This window comes from Gadus morhua, chromosome 10 (assembly GCF_902167405.1).
Source record: "Gadus morhua chromosome 10, gadMor3.0, whole genome shotgun sequence".
Classification (NCBI taxonomy): domain Eukaryota; kingdom Metazoa; phylum Chordata; class Actinopteri; order Gadiformes; family Gadidae; genus Gadus; species Gadus morhua.
The window spans coordinates 16,954,470-16,976,544 of record NC_044057.1 but is presented as its reverse complement, the minus strand read 5'-3'; the positions used below and the strand labels follow the sequence as shown (position 1 = coordinate 16,976,544).

Here is a 22,075-nt window from a genome sequence, read left to right as displayed (position 1 = left end):
ATGTACCTTAAGCCAGATAGAACTCAAGACTGTATACATTTTTGATGTTTTAAATCTCCTCCCATATTTGTGTAATAGATTGCGATGAAACGTTTCTTAGGCTGCCTCAGGCTTCACTGATTTATGCGTGTGTGTGTGTGTGTGTGTGTGTGTGTGTGTGTGTGTGTGTGTGTGTGTGTGTGTGTGTGTGTGTGTGTGTGTGTGTGTGTGTGTGTGTGTGTGTGTGTGTGTGTGTGTGTTTCAGATCCAAACCAGTCTATTTTCAGTGTGTGATAAAAATTCGCATAATGCAAAAAAAGTGTTCCAGATATAACCAACTTCTGATTCAACCTCTCTGCCCAACCTTTGGTATTTCAGTAGCAGGGTCAAAAAAGGTTATGTTTCCCCCTCTTGTGGATTAATGGAATATTACATTGGAATGTTCATGCAGAGCAGTCGCCCTCGCACTTTAAGTTCACCTACGTCCGTGCAATAATCTTTCCGTGTTTAAGGAGACAATACGAGAGGTGAGAGATAAATCGATGCTTGCATTCACGTGGCTGCATATTACTCTGGGATTGCAGTGTATTGCTGATTGAGCGTTCAGGTCCAGTCACAACCGAGATTGCCTCAGCCATTTATAGGCAGCCCGGGCCACTGATTGACTACCAGTCTCGTGATGCGGGTAAAAATAGCCGCGTTCTCAACAGAGTAGATCTAATTTAGCAGGCCAGAATCTCCCAAAAGATGCTTGATGAGTGAATGTGAGTCCCTGATTGAGGACTCAGCTGTCCTCTGGAATCATTAATCCAGATTTTTAAATATAGCAAAGTGGAACTGGTAGTTCATGCTGACTAGAGATACATTATTATTGGGTTTGTTAGTTGGTCTTTCCATCACTCAATAAATCAATCAAGCAAATGATCTATCTATCTATCTATCTATCTATCTATCTATCTATCTATCTATCTATCTATCTATCTATCTATCTATCTCTCTCTCTCTCTCTGTCTGTCTGTCTGTCTGTCTGTCTGTCTGTCTGTCTGTCTGTCTGTCTGTCTGTCTGTGTGTGTCTCTCTCTCTCTCTCTCTCTCTCTCTCTCTCTCTCTCTCTCTCTCTCTCTCTCTCTCTCTCTCTCTCTCTCTCTATTTTTATCTGTCCGTCTGTAGTGGGATATACAGTGTGCATGTTTTTTAGTGTGTTTTATTGTGTGGTACTAGCTCGGTTCTGGAGTTGGCATGTGGCACAGTCCGTACCTTAGCCAGTAGTCCTAGCCACTAGTCCTCCTAGTCACTAGTCCTAGCCACTAGTTATCACCCCTAGCACCTAGCTGCTAGCGACCAGGCACTAGCCACCTGCCATTAGCTAATAGCCCCTAGCCAGAGCGCGACATGGCTGACTCTATGAGTAATGGTTCCCCGGTCCCTTGGAGAGGCATGAGAAGAAATAGAAAAATAGAAGATTTCATTTACAACTAGTGGCAGTGCTTCCAGAGAAACACTCCTCTCAGATACTGATCACACACTATAAAATGATAGCATAAAGGAACAGTGAGTCAAGCACAGGGGAGTGATGAGGCTTGGCCTGGCTGTAATGCGAACATGGCCCTGCCAGGCTGGGCGGGGGGGGGGGGGGGGGGGCGGGGGGGGGGGGGGGGGGGGGGGGGGGTTAGAGGTGCTCAAGGATCTTTGCCAAACACTGAATGCAGCTGTATTTCATTGAGCTAATTGCTAAGCTGATATATTGCAGAAGAACGAGGAGGGGGGCCAACTGCAAAGGTTTTGTTACCTGGACCTAAGGTTAGAGTTGAATAGATTTGAATTATAGGGGGCCAGAGCAGGGTGTGTGTATGTGTGGTCCTCCTATGCTAGGTCACTTGACTGGTCTTGGGCAGACAGTGCGGTCCAAGTGCAAGCCTATCTGTGGAACCTTGGAATTTAATTTCCATTGCTATGAAGTGCTGGGCAGCGGTGTTGAATGCAATGATTTAATGCCTCTATCACTTTTTCCTTCCCACCCATACTCTATTTCAACATAGCAGTGTGTGTGTGTGTGTGTGTGTGTGTGTGTGTGTGTGTGTGTGTGTGTGTGTGTGTGTGTGTGTGTGTGTGTGTGTGTGTGTGTGTGCGTGTGTGTGAGTGTGAGTGTAGCTGTGTGTAGCGGGGTTATCTTGTGTGGCATCGCATGGGTCGTTTCATCCGACATAATATTTATCAAAGTCAGTGAAGCATTGTGGTGAAAAGCTTAGCTTAGCACCAGAACAGTGTCTATGCAAACCACATTTTGAAGAAGTAAGAAAAAGGAATATGTCTTTACAAATTTTTCTTACGGATTGTTTTATTGTCGGCTACTTGTTTCTCTGAAAAACCGAAACCAGCCGGTATTGTTTAGCATGCTGAGCGGTTGACCGGGCACCCTCTCAGCAAACTGTCCTGTATTTCGTCCCACTTTGACGTTTTTGAAGCAACCATTTTCGTTTATTTTTCATTTATCCAATGAGGAAACTGATCGAGCCAGCGCTTTCCACAAACAAACGCCAGATAATTCACCCCGTTGCCATCCACAGCTAATGAAGGAGAAAATGAGCCAAAGTTGCATCTACAGCACATCTTAATCGAACTCAACTGCTCTAGATGGAAAAATATAATACATAACTGAACAGGGAATATACAAAATAAAGGGAAAACAGGATTTTATTTCTGCATTTGGGAATATTGTTGAGTCCATCCTTGACTCAGCTGTTTTGAAATGTATTCATTCGATATATTTATTAGCCACAGAAAAATATGCTACCCCAGACAGCTTGTCTGACACTATAGCTATGTCCTGTGTTACCTCGCCCTGACCCGCAGAATGCATGCAGCTCATTGCCTATGCATTACCACCTGCAGGTATGAGCGCACACAGTAGAATTTGCAGCCACCCTGCAAATGGACCGCTGTGCACACATTCACTACTGCGGCAGCACAATAGTCAATGCTTCAGAATAGCATCAATGTTCATTTTGATGTGTAAGAATTGCTTTCTTAGGCTCTGGAATCCTTTAGTGTTGTAATTGTTGAGAGGTTGGACTTATGTTAATTTCAAATTACCCATCTGCAGACAAAAAACGAAAAGCAAAGGCACACACGCACACAGACACCCGCACCCACACACACACACACACTAACTCACACACACACACGTACACGCACACACACACACACACACACACACACACACACACACACACACACACACACACACACACACACATACACATACACACACACACACACACACACACACAGACTCTCGCTCTCCCTCTGTTTCTTTCAAACCATGCCAGGTTTTTCGGTACTTGTAATTGTCCTAAATATAAGCATGCAGAGAGGCAGAGAGAGAGAGGGTTGATTTTGTTGTTTATATTGAGTCAGTGAGCATTGCTTTTATATTTATTACTTCAATCTTCTCTGTTGTTCTACTAGCCCACGTCCAAAGAATGTCTCATAAAGGTAGCCTATAGCATCACAGCTCAGCTACTATTGTCATTACTCCCTTGAGCAAGACGACTAATTAAATCCCTTATACCATGCACCATAAGAACTGCTGCACAATAGCAACCGGCTAAAAGCCCTAAGTGTAAAATGTCCGACAACGTAAATGAATAATCAATTGGAGCTTACCTCATGGCTCCGTCTGACTGCATTGCAGTGCGTCTAATGACAGCTCCTTTCGGTGCTCTGGTTTCCATCTATTACAGCCTAACACAAACGTTTCCGTGGTGCAACAGATCACAAAGTGCTCTAATCCCTAATTTGAATCCTCCCTAGCCTCTAATGTATCACATCATGCATGGCCACATGAGATGTATTCCATTTGAAGTGACTAAACACGCTGAATTAATAGTCATCAGCACCACCTTGTAACAAACCAAGTGATGGTTTGTTACAAAATAGTACCTTGTTTTTTGAATTTTAAATTCAATACATTACCCTAAGGATTTCCCCCCGATGGATGTTCTCTGTTATTTATGGTGTTATGAATAACATACACAAGACAAAAATACACAAAACATCTATTCATCCGGTCCCTGCCCTCCCTCGTGAGGGTACCTGATCAGACAAATACGCAACGCAATCATAGAGGGAGGAGGCGTCGCAATCAGAGCACCGGGTTCAAGACATCCACTGCCTGCGCTGCAGGTGTGAACATGAACATGCAGCCAAAGCGCTGGGTCAACGTGTGTATACCATCCTGAAGTCCTGTGCTGAAATTCCCCGAGTTCACAGAAGAGAGATTGAACGGCGGATTGGGGTCAGAGGTTGGGTTTGCTTATGTCTAAGCATTTTCTCTCTGCAGTCAAAGCTCTCGCATTGTTTGGACTCAGGCGCCCTCGCCATCAACGCCTCCGTCCGTCCTTCTCTCTGACTCCCTTTCACTCTCTCTAGCCCTGCAATACTCCTGTTAATACTGCACACAGCAGACCCCTGTTGATTCGTGTTACAACAACAGCGAAAGTTACTCCCTTTTCAGCCAATGGATAAATTGAAGGTGTCTTATAGCATGAAACATGGAGTTATTACATCGATTGCCCGCAAAGATCATTTTAATCAGACATGAGTCATGACTTGGTATTTCTTTTTACATTTCTTTTAAGGGAAATTATGGTTTGTCAGAGGGAACACACAGGTCTTTCATGGATGGAATTGTGCTGTCTGACATCATTGTAGTGGCATTGTTCGCACTTTTGTCGGTTTCATAAGGAAATGTCAGCGGTTCAGCCAGCTCAGCCCTGTGATTAGTTTCCTGCCACCATGTAGTGTCGTCTACTCTGAACATAGGCACCTAGTGAATGCACCCGACAGGGTTGAATCCATTTCTCCTGGACAGGCAGCTCTGTCTTTCATTCGAGGCAATTTGAGCAATTTATAATGTTATTAAATCACTTTTAAATTGAAGAGGACTAAATGAAAGCATGTCATTTGCATCACACCTCATTATTGAACTGATTATGCCACCGTGCAGCTGTCAAAGTTATTGTTTGGCATTTCCGCTAAAATACTCACCTCAATTATATGTGAGCTTCGAATTTGCAAACTTTCCAAACTAATCTTGCCGCAATGCCATACCAATATCTATTGCACTTGTCTCGTGCAGGACTGTGGTTCGTTTTCTTCTTATTGCTTTAACTAGTAATCATATCAAACCAAGCAAATGTGATTAATATTGTTTTGCTCATCTTCCCCTGTGTTCCTTGGTAATGTACATCTGCGTCAGAGCCACTTACTCATCACCCCACAACCAGGACAGGCCTACTACGCCTACTCATATCAGGGCTGTCAAGTTAATTATGAAACATGCTTAAACATTGTGACATTTCAACATTTCTTATGTAAAATGTCATCAAACTAAATGTCATGAGATGTGAAAAGAACTGAACAGATACTTGCGGTTGATTTGATCAGTATATAGGTTCAATCCTTTTTCATGGGATTCATTCAGACATTGGCCGAGGGAGTTAGCTGGTTTACGTAAACAAGTGTTGGTGCTATAAGCGGGAAACCATGACTGCAGCGCTGCGCTATATTTGTCCAATCACATTCACAGTCATCAGATTCCCCTGTCAGAGGAAAGCCAACAGTGTTCTGAGATGTCTAAGATTGGTTTACATCCAGCATTCTCCTTCATCCTGCTCTGCCTGGAATGTGGAAATTTAGATTTTCTTCCCCCACTAGGATACTTGGTTGGTTTCCAAGACTGAGCCAGGGGAGAAGAGAGAAGGTAAAAAACACATGGGATTCAAACTCTGAAACAGATGACCTAGGTAATTTTGATGATAGACATTAGTGAATCCCAGGTGGTTGTTACTTTGACAGTTTTATATCAGATCCATAAATCTCTATTGACAGCGCCTTTTAAGTGGATTCATCTCGGTGATTGAGGAGAGGTTATTTTGGCAGATGCCGCACGGCTCTTTACACCCGTAGACTAAGCGATGGAGGGCACTTAATGCGGCCTAATCCCACAATATTCACCATTTCATGTCACTCCTGGAAGCTGTTATCAAACTGATCTTCCAAAAGCCAGACCCACCACAGCTATTGAGGCTCAGTTGTTTTGCAGACAGTTATGTTTTAGCCTTGTTGATTATAACAACCCTTCAAATATAATGTTTGGTTGTTTACGCTAACAGACATTTATAAAAGACTTGACATTGTTTTTGCTGTATTTAATGGAAAATTGCACTTTGACTGTCAGGATTTCCGTCAATTACCCACAGTCTCTGTGGTATGGAAAGTTATGCAGTGCATTTTTTTGCCTGCATGAAACTGCAAGAAATACATAATCAACCCATAAACACATATGTGGATCGTCTATTTTGTATGTCTGTCAACTGCTACATGTGACAGCTCAATGTTTTCATGCAATCCTCCAAGAGCAGAGATGCTGTTACCACTATCAGCTGATGCTGAACATGTACACGGTGCCTCAATCTCTTTTCCGATTATTTTCTGTCCTGGGGAAGAAAGCGGATCAGGTGAAAGAGCTGACAAGCTCTCAAGATGGAAACCAATAATAAACCATGAGCACGATACTGGTGACTTTCCTTTCTACCAGGAGTTTCTACTTCGGAAAGAATCAATGTCAGCCCAATGGAGCATTGCTTCTCCTCACTGCGCTCTCTGTGATGTGTTGGAGTTTTATGCCCTCAATGACCCGTGCGTTGCACTGTATCAAAGATACGGAAATGGTTGGCTTCACCGAGGGAAAACTTTACCTCTTCCTTTACTGCTTCTTTTGGAGGGTGGGTTTTTTTTATTCCCCTCCTAACTCCTCATCCCAAAAACCCTTCTGGCGATGGGACTTCTATTTTTTTCATTCAGTACATGCAGAGAATTTAGTGTGTGGATTATTCAGGAAACTAGTAGACAGACAGACAAATGTATAAAAGGAGGCAGGGATTTGGGTGTGTTACTTGGGCTCGGGAGGAGAATCAGTGAAAAGCCCTTGTCCTGCATAACAAGACATAATTTGCCTTACTGTTAGCAGTGTGTGTGGGAGGATGAATTGCCATACTTCTGCTGTTGTATGCAATAGAAAGTGACTCAAGCTCACATTGCAGAAGTTGTTCTGACGAATTCTTCAACATTTTCATTATTTTATTTGTGGGGGTTGGCATGTGACTGTGGTATATTGTATGACCTTCATATCATTTGAAGAAGATGGCACTGGCAAAACTGGAAATTAAAGGAAAATAACATTGTCCTGTCTTGTTAAATGGTAAACTGTTTTTATTGGGTTTTACAATCAAATGAACAGGTACACTCAAGGGGAAACACGTATGCATTAAACAAACAGTGTTTACAAATGGCATTGTGATTATTGAAAGCAAAACTAGTTGAGGGCAACTATTGTCCAGTCTTGATCAAATGGTAGAGCATGGCATTAACACGGCCGAGTTTAGGCTTAGACACCCTCTGGGCCCTCTCCTGCTAACAATGCACTCATGGTATTGTGGCTCAGCATGAATAAATGCCACAGCTTTTATTTAGATACAGTTTTTCTGTATCCGTATATGAAAGATAGAAACAAAATGAGGTGCAAAATAGAATAGTGCAGAGAGGAATTGGTGGAACATCAATAAAGAATATCGGCCAACTTTTAGTAAAAACCTTTGTTGTTTCAAAGTTCACTTTAAGAAATGTCAAACAGCTCTGTGTCTCCGACCGTGTTTGCCGAAATTCCCAGAGACCAGAGACCATCTTCAGTTCCTTTCAGTTAATGAAACTAACAGAAGATTTCAACATTTGTGGAAAAGTTACGGGAGGGGCATTCCGTAATTGTACGCATCTCTCCCATGGATTACACAGACCTAATCATTGCCTGATGACATCACAGGGTCATTAATTTTGAAAGGTCATTTCCGTGTCTTGTCTATCACATGCCGTTTTCAATTTCCGATTTCTCACAAGAATGGTGATCATTCTCACTATTTATCTAGAAACAGACTGCCTATCAGTGGGAGAAAATTGTTCTGAAAATTAGCCCATTCCTTTTCTTCACGTTCTCCTCTATTATCCTCGTTCCTAGAGAGGCAGTCCACACTGCACATGTTGGAAACTGTGGCTATTTGGGCTATCAAAACGGTCACAGTAAGCCACATCAAGAAAGCTTTTGACTGTGAGAAATTGTTAGAGCAGCACAGTTTGGACATTACTTATTTAGCAGTAATCGAGGTTCAGAGAGATTTCAATCTCAATGAAACAAAAAAAGAGAACATACTGAATAATAATATTTTGCCGCATTTCATCTTCTGGGCATTTGGGTGTCAGCATTACTTACTCAAAATACTGATTTCCCTTTACTGTTTAGTAGCATTCTTTTGCTAAAAGGGTTAGCCACAACATGTTATTCTGACAGGTTTAATATTTTTAAAGGGCTTGGCATCCAACACGCAATCAACTGTATGAATAAAATCGCCCATCCCTTTATTTTCGTCAAGGCTTTCTTTGTGAATTGTAAATGTGAAACCTTGACTGTGGATGCTACCAATTGCCTTAATTAGTCAAAGTAACCTTCATCATGTTTTTCAGCATTTATTTCCATACTAATGGTCATGCAGTGACATTAATGCTCACTGAGCTATACTCAATTCTGGGCTTTCTTATGATAGCATTTCTGAAGACATTGCTTAGGTTAATCAATACCTTGTATATAATCAAAGTCCTTTGTTCCAAATCCCAATCATTAAGTGAAATGCAGTGAATGCATTTAAGAGCGGCAAGCTTAAAACACGTTAATTAATATTTTTTATTCTCACAAATTAATAACAAAAAAAGAGATCCACAAGGTCCGAAAAGTAGATAATGAAATGCCCAAAGATATATAGAAGGTACTAAAACCACGCATGACTAAATAATATTGAAGGGTTCCTTCGCAATCGTCAACATTTTCATAGCAAGGAAGAAATTGGGGCATCAGTTCCCTGGAGAAGATTGAGGAAAGAGGAATAGGGAGTGAGCGTGCACTTTGAATGTTTAGTTGCTTGGAAATGACAGCCAGTCAGTCAGTCCTTGCTCTTAACAATTACTATTATTGTGTGCAATGCATGCTTATGTATGTCCGCCCTAAAACATGTAAAGCAGATATAGTCTGAAACGATATAAATGCATTGCTGGAAATGTGCTAATACAAAAGTGTGAAAAAAAAGAAGTCATCCAGTCATCCATCCTATTCAGCAGAGACTCAAGTGAAATTCTGCTGAAATACTGATTTAAAGATGACTCACAGGGTCTGTGTAACTCGGTCTCCTCTGGCTGTACAGACTGTGTAAATGGAATAAGGTGAGCAAACCATCTCACAGGAAAGCCGCCACTTCCCATTCTCACAAAGCCCCCCTTCTTGTGTTCATTCCTGCATGTGTAACACAGATAAGGGCAGCACAACATGAGATCCTGTGAATGCACTCACATCCTGCCCTTCAAGCCAGTAGGTGGAGCTCAGCAGACTTGTTAACAAGTGGTGTCCAGCCGCAGTCCTGGAGTCTAGAGAGAAACTAGATGGGCTAGTCGGGTGGTCCAACCATAAAGCATACCGAGGCTGTGACATGGTGGAGAAAAGTGACATCAGCCTGTGTCAACTCTCCTCCCTGCGTCTTACAATTTGTACATTCGATCTTAGAGTGGGAGTAGCCACCACAGTTGGAGCTTCTGTTCCTCCTGTTAAGAATGACAGGTCAAGAAACCACCACTCTTTCCTTCCCTTTCACATGTCATTCAACCGCTGTTTAAAAATGAATATATATTATGAATTTGAGTTCATATGTGTTGAGCCCTATACATGTGTGTTGTTTCTAAATCGCAGAGAACAAAGAATGTTTATGAGCACAAATGGAAAAACAGGAACTGTCACTGTTTCCTTGTTCCTTACTTTAACAAACCCCATTTAACTCTTACATTATGTTGTCATATTATAATATGTTATATTGTATTGGGTTGTATTCTGCTCTATTGTGCTCCATTATTCTCTACTCTATCCTATTCTATCCTTCTGCTCTATTATATTCTTTCCTATGTCATTGTTTTTCATGTTGAACCATAATGAGGAGAGAGCGGTTGCACTTGAGGTTAATAACCAGGGTCGGCATTCAGATTTCTGTTATGTACACCGCTGTGGAATGGGGGCCTGGTGGGCTAACAGGTAAAAGAAAAATAGCCAATAGAATGTAGAGGAAGCGCTATTAAATGTGGTGTACACAGCACTGTAGACAAGGGTGGTTGTGTGTGTTTGTGAGTGTGGTTGTATGTGTGTGCGTGTGTGTGTGTGTGTGTGTGTGTGTGTGTGTGTGTGTGTGTGTGTGTGTGTGTGTGTGTGTGTGTGTGTGTGTGTGTGTTTGTTTTCATTGGGACTGCAGTGTTTCTTATTGCCCTGGAGAAAGAATGGTGAGACTGCAGTATCTTGTTTTTACTGTTACTTTACTATTGAGTCATTTCACCATAAAGTCCCTGATTGTATTCCTATAAATTCACTGTCACTCCATATTCAGCATCGCGTTGTATATAAGAGTGTCTAGTGAACATATGAACACCTCAGTTCTAAAAAACACTATGCATGTTATAAACCACAAATATGTATTACCCTTTGTTTCATTTTCTAATAATAGCTGTCAAAATTAAAATCAGAAAGATTTGTGTACACTGAATAAACTGTTTATTGAATTTAAAGGTCAATGTTTTTTGTGTTTCTTTTTGTAAAAAGATGCTTTGATTAATGTAACCTTGTGATTACAAAGACGAAGCTGGAACACCGCCAATGGCTTTTCATTGACGTGATTCGCTGCGATTCCCCAACCACAGCCAATTTACATGTGCTCAATTATACATTCAGTGTGTGATAAACATGTGCATTTCCTCATTATGAAAAGGAATTATTTATGGCACGCTGTCCTCCTATCATTTGCAGGTCCAACAGGTACAAGTGATGGCGCTCAAGGACACCTGAACATGTCCTCTCCACAAGCTGTCTTCTGGAAGAGTTGCTCTACGACAAAGCATTGATAACACACAACCCATTTTGACTCTAAAATTAACATCACAAACAAGGTTGAGGACTAATATAGCCGATAGGCTATGCAAAATATATTTTTAAACTTGCATAATCCTTTTCTTATTTTCCTTTACTTATTTCCCTTCTGGGATTAAGCAGCACATCTTATCTTATCTTAAGTCGGCACTAAGCTGATTTGAGCAACTATTTGCCCAAAGGACTAAGGAACAAGAATAGTGGCCAGGCAGGAATCTCAGAGCCAAGTCCTCTGCAATTATTTCCTTTCAGAATTAAATTTGAGAATCAATAAGTTTATGTTTACTGTGATGTGTATTGTGTTCCATTTCCTCCAGAACTATGCCTTCACCCACACCAATTGGTGAACCATTTTATCACCAGCATCCAGAAATACCACCAGCGCATACATTCCTATCATTGTTGGCCCCGTTAGGAGTTCCTGAATCACAAACCCTGGCAGTGATAATGCCTTGCTATACCAGTTGCGCCAGACAGGGATTCAAACCCCTCACCTTGGCAGTGATAATGCTTTGCTATACCAGTTGCGTCCAGACAGGGATTCAAAACCTTAACCTTGGCAGTGTTATTGCCTTGCTCTACCAGTTGAGCTATACAGGATGAGTCATTGTGTTTACTGTTCTCCCGTAGAATGTATGGGATCACAACCCCGCTAGGCCGATGGCCAACATTAGCCTATTTGCGGGGACTATGCATCTTTAGAACCTGGCTGGTGATTAGAAAATGGTTTGTTCAAAAGGTTCAGGAGTTTCCGCCACACCCACTTGCACCCTGTGCGGTACATCCACCATTGCTGTAATAAAAGGAATCATCTCCCCTGTCCACACAGCTCCACTTTCTGATGTGTGCCTCCGCTCTCTCTGTGATTCCCATTGTGTATGCAATGTAATTGGTATTACAACTGCTCTGCCTGTACTGCTTTGTCACATTTCACTATTTATTAGAGCTGTGAATAGACTGATCATTTGCCAGCGGATGGGTTTATTGAGCAGACATAATGATGGGAATATGCAAAAGGTTCTGCCTCTGAAAAATCACCCAAACACCAGTAACTGTTCACATCACGTTGCATGGAGATGAAGGAAAAGTGTCTGAATGTCCATGCTGTAGAAAAAAATATGATGTATTTGCAACAAAACAAAAAGAGAATCAAAGCCATTTCTTTTTTGCCTCATGATTATAAGGCCTACGTATATACGTAGATACATGTGAGTGTTTGTATGTCTGTCTGTGTGTTTATATCTGTGTTCAAACTTTTGCATGACTGCCCTCGTTTAAACGTTTATGACTCTTCCTTCGTTAGCCTCAGACAAAAACACTTTGCTCTAGGGCATGTTCATCACATTTCCATTTTTTATTCATTGCTCACACAGCTGCAACAAAAGATTGAAAAAAGTTATATTACAGCATATTGATAAGGTTGCAGTTTATATTGCTCAATCATAAAGTTCGCCCTGACCTTTTAAACAGGTGACCCATGTACTGATGACAGCAATTAATGTGGCTCCATTATTATTATAGCCAAAATTGACACACAGAACACACTCCTGACTATAGAATATCTGCAGAGGCTTGGATTGATAGCCGTCTAGCTGGGACACATAAAATCACACTTTTTTCTTTCATGAGGAACCTACACAGGAAAACCCATGGTTTTATGGCCTGTTTATTGTTGAACATGTTCCTTCATTTGGATCTATTTTATCAATTAAACCAAGAGATAAACCTAAACGGTGGTTTAAGTTAACATTGCCTGCAGTGGTAGAGAAGCATTTATCCATCTAAGCTGAATTAATGAGATTCCCTTTTGGATTAATAGCTCACAATTACCTAATTTATATTTTGACCAAGGGACGAATGTTAATATCAGGGAAGGAACACTTTGGGTAAGTGTGCTTTAGCCTAGGTTTATGGCCTAATCTGGTAATGTAACCTTTTATCTCTTCCACAGATCATACAACCATTTATATCTTTCAACAGTAATTGAATCACACAGTCTACAAATCGGCTTAAACCCCCTACCAGTGAGAAATAAACAAATAGCCCTTATTTGGGCAGGACTTGTATCGCACTGTGGGAGTACCACGCCCAAAACACCTACAATTTCCCATGTTACAAACTGGCCAGGCTCTCAATCCAGGAAACCGCTCATCGCCCCCACCTCTTCTCGTCCATTGTTGAGTTGGGACATCGAAACTGAATTGACCGAAACTCTTCAGAGGATTTGTACTCGACCAAAAAGTGTGTGCTGTTGGTTTTTTGGCTACTTTTAAACTCGTTTACTTCTTGTAAAACGAGAAGCGAGGACGCGGAGCGAAGCAGGGGAATAAAGAAAGGGAGGAAAAGTTTGAGGCCAGGGAGGAATTCTCGCATTCCCACTCCACCATTTTGAACTTTTAAACTCGTCCTCCAGTGGGTTGTTTGGGGTGAGTTTTTACCAAGTTGTCTCTGTTGTGGTGAACTACGCAGTTTGTATTTCGTCTAATGCTCTAATCATCATTGTGTGTGGCGAATAGTGTCTGTTGTAACCTTAATCCCGTTATATTCAAGAGGAAACTGTCCCGCTGTCCGACGCTGTCGTTAGCCTTGTTAGCACCTGGATGCTACAACAGCTAGCCGTGAAGCCACTCCTAACCAATATGGATTAACCCCACGTTTCTCTGTTAACATGATTAATGTCCATGGTGTACATTCGCCCTAATGGAGCTGGTTATGTAACCGTGTGAACTGTTGGTTGTCTCCGGTTTGACTTGGGTCAAGTTGGTAAAAGTTGGGATGGTTTGGGCTTCAGACACCCACCGCTCGCCCAGTAACGTTACTCTAGCTCAGGTGTTGCGGAAGAGACCCCAGGCTGTCTGGATCTGGATTATATCTAGATTAAGACATACAGATCATCTGATGATGATAATAATAGTAATCTGCACTATCATGTCAAAGTTGGATTGACTGCGACATTTTATCATACATTTAATGTGGAAAATACGATGGGATTATGAACGTCTGTCCGTTAACGTTGCACATTCGGCTTTAATATACGCAGTTAAACGCTTCCAGTTAGTTTGAGCTGGACTATATTAAGACGTGGTTGGAAGTCCTAAATGTTAGGTTATGGCTGTGTAAGTATAAAGCTCGGGGCTGGTGGTTTATGCCCTACGCAACAGTTGGCACACCCTCTTTACCCATTTTTAAACTAGGCTGTATTTCGACTCATGTTTTCCTTTGAGCTTGACAATTGTAGTTTGTATCTCGATATCTTCCAATAAAACTGTAGATGGAGATATGCATTTCTTCAACATATCGAAAAATGGTATAATTGTGTGTGTGTGTGTGTGTGTGTGTGTGTGTGTGTGTGTGTGTGTGTGTGTGTGTGTGTGTGTGTGTGTGTGTGTGTGTGTGTGTGTGTGTGTGTGTGTGTGTGTGTGTGTGTGTATAGGCAGTGTACGGAAACTTAAGGGCAACATTCAGGTATATTCTTGCAATAAACATGTAGGTGTGTTGTTATGGTAGGTTATTCTCCAGCAACACCATTGTTAACAATTCAGCTGACAGTTAGCTAAATATGCCCGAACCTCAGGGACTGCTGATCATCCTGTCTTATCAATCTTTATCGATAATCGATTAAGCTGCAGTCATTGCGAGAAAGGGACAATCGAGCATGGACCGTGGTTAAGCAAGGTCCACTAGCAGTCATTCAATCAATCAGATACTAAGAACGATTATAATCTCTGACCCTTCACAGAGTAGGTTAATGCTTAAAATAACCCGATTTGGAAGTGGTGAGTTTTTTTTCTTTCTTCTGGCCACCGCTAGTTTTGGAAGGAACATTTTCGACCCAAGTGCAGCTCCCCATCTTAGTGTAGATTCACAATCTTGATTTGTTGTGACAGGGATGCTTCTTTGTTGTGTGGTTCCAAGACATTTGTGTTGGCTTCTGTCCTTTCCGTGCTCTGGTTTCTGAACTTAAGGCTGGGCAACAATCAACTGTTGTATCTTGTCTTGACTGTTTGCATTTGTTTTTTATCAATTCCAGCATCTGTGAGAAAATGTCTACTATTGACACTGCCAACATCAAATTTAAATGGGACCCAAAGAGCCTAGAGATCCGTACTCTGGCCGTGGAGAGGCTGTTGGAGCCACTTGTGACCCAGGTAAACATGATTGTCCAACAGCATGATTCTGTGTTACATCACGTATAATGCATTTTTTTCTCAGGGTTGTTATTATTCATCATTACCCATATCAATACCATGAGATGAGTAAGCAAACTATTGAGATATTTTCTTTCTCATATAATATATTTGATATATATGTTGGCCCAAATATATAAATATTTGGGCCAACATCTTGCTCTCCATCTTGACAATTTCCACTTTTCTGCTTGGCATCAATAAACAAGACTACTCACCACATAAACCAAACGCCATGGACAACACTGTTATTATCACAACAATGTATAAATGGGGCCGCTGGCCTGTGAACTTGCACTAAATCCCAAGTGGCAAACAAATTGTGGTGTTCACAGTGCATTTGAACTTGGTCACAATAAAACCCCCATAAAATTAAAAAAGAATAAAGTCATCAATGGGTAAACAAATCAAGACAATTGTCTTTGTGCAGCCCATTATCGCATTAATAATGGCTGTGCTCCTTTGTGTTTCGCCCAATAAATCTGTATGCATGCGGAGTCAGGGTTCTATAAAAATAGGATGGCCTGTAAGTCACGGGACATGGACTTGATGTTTGCACAGAACTTGCTTCAGCTGCAGGCAATACTGCGCGAACCAGGTTTCCCACTAGTCAACATTCATTTGACATTAGCCTTTTTTTCCTCAAGTGTTTGTATCTGCTTTTCTCGCTGGCCACAGGTGACCACGCTGGTGAACTCCAGCAACAAAGGTCCCTCCAACAAGAAGAAGGGGCGCTCCAAGAAGGCCCATGTGCTGGCAGCCTCGGTGGAGACGGCTACCCTCAATTTCCTGGAGAAGGGAGAGAAAATCGCCAAGGAAAGCCAGTTCCTCAAGGAAGAGCTGACGGCGGCTGTGGAGGATGTCCGCAAGCAAGGCAAGTAGAAGAGAAGAGCGTTTGGTTGGTTGGTTTCTGGCCCGTGCAGAACGTCTGCTGTGATATGGAGGTGTTTAATAATGCACTATGTACATGCTGTTCGCCCCGGTAGGAACTGTCTTAAATAAGAACACTTCAAAGGTCTGTAGATTAACTCTAGATGTGACGCTGTGCTGTGAAGGGACAGGGGGACGTTTTTAATAGGAAGCTTTGCACTAACACTACCCTACAAGCCAGCACGAGCCCATCTTAACTCGGTTCCCCTCTAGGATGCGTGTGCCCCCTCTCTAAGCCCAATCGTGTTTGCCCACAGGCATCTTGCTCTTGTGCATCAGTAATCATATTATTTGAGTCCTGGCTAATCCTCTAACCCCTATACAGTCTTGGAATGTTATGTTTCTCCCTATACGTTTGTAGAAAGGAAAGCGGCAGGTTAATTGAAGGAGGTAACCCTTTTTAAGTGGTGGAGCACCTCATTTCGCTTTTTTGCTTTTTGTCTTGATGAATCTTTAAGAGCCTGTATATAGGTGCGCACTGAATGAGCCGTTCTTCCTGGGATACTTATTGTGTGTGTGGGCCTTTCAACATCTTGGTTTTTAGTTGCGCCAGAGTGATGGGTGGTTTAATTGTTTGTAGTACATTGCTGGATTAGCAAATCCCTTTTCAAATGCTAATTCGTTTTTTAAACGGTGAAATGCTTATTGCCATACACATTGAAGTGCATATTTATAGTGATTGCATTTTTCCACGTCTATATTTGTGACCATTACTGCATTAAGGGAGGCGTAAAGACATTGTGCAGATTTCAGATTATTTCCGTGTAGTGTAGTTGAATGGATACACCCACCCGTCTAGTGCGACTGACTAGGCATGTATTCCATGCTACATTTAATTGTATACCTTCCACTAGTTGAGAGTCAGGAATCTGCCATTAAATCACCGTCCAGTGAATTCCCCATTGCCCTTCAGTGTTTCCCACAGCCAGAAAGTAATGTGTGGTGCTGGAGTGGGAGAGGAAGGGTGGGCAAGGGGGCAATAGTATAATGTAACAATATAATAATAATACAAATAGTAATAGTCCTTCAACCAATCAGACCAACGATCGCTTCGATCGCAACAATCGATTCCCTGTTGTCATTGTGTTAAGCCAGCTTGGTGATTGGCTCCAGTAAAAGGGGATTGGAAAACGGAAATAAATGTATTGCTCTCCAGCACATGCTGCAGAGCGAATTCAAATCGCCGGCAGAACGGGCTGGGGGTACCCAGTCTAATACCGAATCAACTATAACCACATTTCATATTTATCGCATAGTTTGCTGTGTTACCAACGTTATCTATGCTGACTTGGGGTGCACAGGATAGTCAATGTCAATAACGTTTAGTTCATAAGGGTTACATAACATTATCTTTTCTGAGTTAACCATCATTTTGGGCAGGTGTTTTTGAGCACAGTATATCATGCCAAACTTTGGTAAAACGGTTGCAGACCGTCTTCTCTGTGCCAAATATCCCGCTGCTTCGGGTTTTCCTTTTGATAGGCGCGTTGAGAGGAGGAGCGGGCGAATCAGCTGTTTATAAGTGTACCCGTGCACCACTGGCATGAATGCGCGCTTGTCTCTATGTGTACGTGTGTGCACGAGAATGTCAGGGAGAAGGAGTGCTATGAGGAGATGAATGAACGGAACGATATTTAGATTTAAAAATCGCAGAAAAAAGAAGTGGAACCAATTTTCGGCGCTCAGTGACGTTTCTGGGCGCTGCGCCACACATTGGTCTATGTATGGGAAACACTGCCCTTGCATCAGCAGCTCTTCTTGTCGATCTCCCCCAACTTTTGCCCCGGTTGTTCAATCTTAGGCCCGGGTTCTCATGTTGTCTTCTGACATGCGTGTAGTGCCCTGCGTATCTGGAACAGGGTTGTTGGCGGGCCACGATGCGAGCGTCTGAACCTGGTCTCCAGACCCAGACGCGACATCTGGGTCTAGGGTGATGTGTTGGGCCGAGGTGATGTCAGGAAGGACCAGACGTGCACTCAATGCCAGTTATCGAACTGTAGTTTCAGTATGTCGTCTGTGGGCACCTATTCTGCCCCCATTGCAAGCCAGTGGCTTGGACTGGCTGTCCGTTATGCCATGCTGCTCAGTGGACCGTGCTCGGACTGATAATGTGGCCATTGAGCTGGGCTAAAACCCTCTCCTGGAATCTGAAAAGCATTTTTCTACCCAGCTGTGGCATACCAGCTGTTTTAGATGGCAGATAAACTGCCTGAAACAATCATTTGTGGAAGCCTGTGTATGCCATGCATTCTAATATATAATTCAGTTGTGCAAGACAGTAATTCATGTTGTGATTGCTAAGAAGGTGTAGTTGGAATGGGAGAGACCCAATTGAAAACCGAATACTACTTTATGTTGAACAATGGAATGTTCTATATATATTTTCTTGCATAAATGTGTTTTGTTTGGGCCATAAAAGAAAATAGCCCGGCGGAAAGGCTTTTTGCAGGTCTAAAAATAATGTAGGCGTAGCCTTAATGATTTTGATGGGGAGATTAATTTGTTACATGCACTGGCTAACACGACTGTGTTTGGGGATTTTAGCACCGCTTAAATATTTTTGAAGACCAGACACTTCAGTGCTACTGGTTCGTTCCGTGCCATGCATTCTTTTGTCACTTGAGATGGTGGTGTAAGTGTTGCCGATCTGGCCGCTTAGGAAAATCCACCAAAGAGCAGCTGCTGCAAGAAAGCATAGGGCCCATTTAGGCAAGAAGATGATGCTCCCATGTGAAAAAGCATTTAGATATAGATATGGATGGAATGATGGATATAGGTCCATTTGAGTCGGTCTCTTCCTTCCCTGGCGGGGACTTCCTCCTATGTGCTATACATTTTAATATTTTCATCCTTCACTCAATGGTATTCAGGTAAGCGCTAGATGGATGGGGGTTTATTAAAGGAGCACTGATCGCTATCTGCCCCCTGGAAATAGCCTTATTGATCTTGCTCACTGGGGGGAATAACACCCTGAAGAAGAGGACGGCGTCAGATCCATCTGTGATCATTTGCACCAGCTGTTTTTGTTCTCCGTCTGGGAGCCAAGTGGTGGTCAAACGCTCTTAAGATCTATAGTCGTCCGATTTTTAAATATATATTTCTTCACTCTTTTTATAGTGATTGCTTGCTTCCACAAGCGTTCAGTGTGAACTTTCTTTTCATTTTATGGGGACGTCGCTTGGTTCCCTGAGTGCTTTTCAAACATTCAGCGCTGTGCACTTATTGCTATTCTTAGAAGGCTTGTATTCAGGAAGAACGGACAGGCAGAAGATCATCAGTACCAGTCAAAAGTTGCACCTTTAAAATTGTGAATGTTTTTGTCACATTTGAACAGAACAAACCTAGGATACTATACTAAACATTGTAATGACCTAGTTTCGAAGTAAAGTTCTGTGTTTCACTTCTTTAGTTGCAATGTAGAACTTTAGCATATGAAACCCGGTGAACTAAACGGTGACCTTGTAGGAGCACAATGGTGGTTTTCTCGACTCAGATCTGTGTATGTGCTCTTCAAATCTGTAGAGCTAGAATCGATGCACAGAAGTAGACAGTGTGCTTAGTCCTCCCCTATCCTCGATAATATGAAGAATGAATATACCCAAGCAACATGATTCAGATGTCACTTGTTGCTTATCGCTTGATTGCCATTGGTCACCGTTTTTATTTTTCCTCCTTCGGTTCTAGGCAGTAGTGAACGTCCATCGGGGACCGAGCTGTCGAAGGACACACATGGATTGATGCATGTAGAAGTTGGGGCAGTTTTCTCCAATGGTCATTGTTTGGGGGAGGGGGGTCAGTGTGGAGTTCATAATGGAAGGATATAAACTCAATTTGTGGGCCCAGTCAACTGTGAAAGCCCATCCAAAGTAGGACAAAGTGTAGACTGGACGAACCAGACAGCCTTTGTCATCGGGTCGACCCCCTTTCCCCTCTCAACCTCACAACATGGCTGTGTGTCAATATTTGTGACCACACCGGGCATCTGTGCGCTTTGTGCTGGTGTCCTCTCTGCATGCGAGACCCACGGTGAACCCATCAGGGCAGCGTGAATGAGTCAGCCTACCTTTTCCTCCTCCACATCCTTCACTCCATATACCGGAAACTTTCTAATGCAATTAACTTGGAAGCCACTGTCGAGCTCTTGGGCATTTGGCTATTAGTTCCTGTGGCGCTTTCAGAGTTACAAGAGTCGAGAAGAGGAATCCGGAGATAAAGGGGGACATTGCATTTTCTCCCTCGCTCTCTCAATGTAGTTGAGATGCACTTCTGGGTCTGGCTTGTAAGCCCACAACGTGGCTAAATTCTTCGTGTTGCTTCTCGCCTTGGAGTGGAGTGTCATGGGAAATTATTTGTCATTTGCAGATGGCTGAATGAGTGGAAGGACACTTGGTGGGTGTTCAGACAACACTAGGGAAAAGTGATTGCCAGCCAAGTCGGGTTCACATCCATTTAAACTTGTGCATAGATGTAAATCTTACACGGTGTTGGTAGCTCGGGTCATGAGTGGTGATGATGGGTAAAGGTACTACGGTGACCACGTTTAGTATGCTGCTGTCGTTAAAATATTTTTTTTGACAAATCAATTTTTTTCCCTTGAATGTATTCATTTAACTTGTAAAAGATGGCGGTTTCTACAATGCACATTCAGTTATGACCAGGTAAACGCCACCTGGCTTTGATGTATTGGCTCACGGCCATGACGGCTCTTGAGGTAAATGCCTCTTTACTTGGTACAACGTCAGCTTCGCTAGTTTAATTATGCTCTGTGGCAGATGGAGGAGCCTGGGGGATGTGGATGATGCAGCAAATTAACAATAACGGGGTGTCTATATATATATATATATATATATATATATATATATATATATGTATTGACTACCGCAAAAAAAAAAGTAATACAAACGCATTGATTGCGGTTTAACGCTGCTATTGAGCCACACATTGCACTGCTTTGAGCCAATGCATGCAAATCAGCATGTAATCTGCCTGCATGAACGCTGTGCACCGCAAGCTTGCCATAATATTGTGGCACTATCACCCCACCCCCCATATAAGTGAATCACTTTTTGACCCATTGCAACAATATTTTGGTTTTGAGCACTAAATATCTCCAGGAAAAAATGAATTCATTAGTAATGCATATACTGTTATGGTCACCCAGAAGGCATTCATTATTCATTACTTCCAGCTTGAACTGTTTCACTTTATTACGATTTGGAGAATTGGATCACTTTAATGTAATGCAGTTTTATAAGAAATGTGAAAAAAATGTGAAATGTGATCACTTAATGCTCCCTTTAAGTCTAACAAGACGCCAAATAAAATATTCTTTGACCAATATCAGTACTACTTAATAAAACAGTGTTATGTGAATATGTGAGATAGCTGACTGACCAATTTTAAAAGGGAGGCAAATTTTACCCCTGCATATTTTAAAAAGTAGAAAGAAAATTATTTCCCCAGCTGGTAATTTACAATTGTGTATTAGGTTTAGCGAATAGGTTATGTACAGAAACTCTTATAGACAACTAACATAAATTGGCACTTAATCTCGGGTGTATTCTTACTTATTTAAGAAACTGGATATGGTTTGGGGCAGCATGTAAGCGGATGGTTATTCAATCCTTCCTCATTACATGAGAATGTGTCAATGTGTGCGTAAAAGGCTTTTTATGAGGCAGAGTTAAAACGTGTTATAGGTTGAAACGTTGAACCTTCCACAGCTGACAAGTGGTGGAATCAACATGTCCTCATTTGGAGTGACGAAAACATCAAGGCATATTTTATTCTTCCGGCGTTTATTTGAAGTGTTCTGGGGTTAAAATAGATTGCTGTATTTTCGAGTAGAACAATGTCAGCTCAATGATATTGTGACTGCTTTTCAATGGATACGTTCTCTCCCCTAAATAGCCATT

The 22,075-nt window shown here is 42.1% G+C and overlaps 1 protein-coding gene across 1 annotated transcript in view; it reads left to right on the top strand.

The window, feature by feature from the left end:
* Positions 1-13,163: 13,163 nt before the first annotated feature.
* ctnna1 (catenin (cadherin-associated protein), alpha 1) overlaps positions 13,164-22,075 on the top strand; it is a 78,281-nt gene continuing 69,369 nt past the window's right edge. The window contains exons 1-3 of the mRNA XM_030367672.1: positions 13,164-13,469; positions 15,074-15,191; positions 15,909-16,104. Coding sequence (XP_030223532.1) covers positions 15,087-15,191; positions 15,909-16,104 — 301 coding nt within the window. The 5' untranslated portion in view covers positions 13,164-13,469; positions 15,074-15,086. The remainder of the gene's footprint in view (positions 13,470-15,073; positions 15,192-15,908; positions 16,105-22,075) is intronic.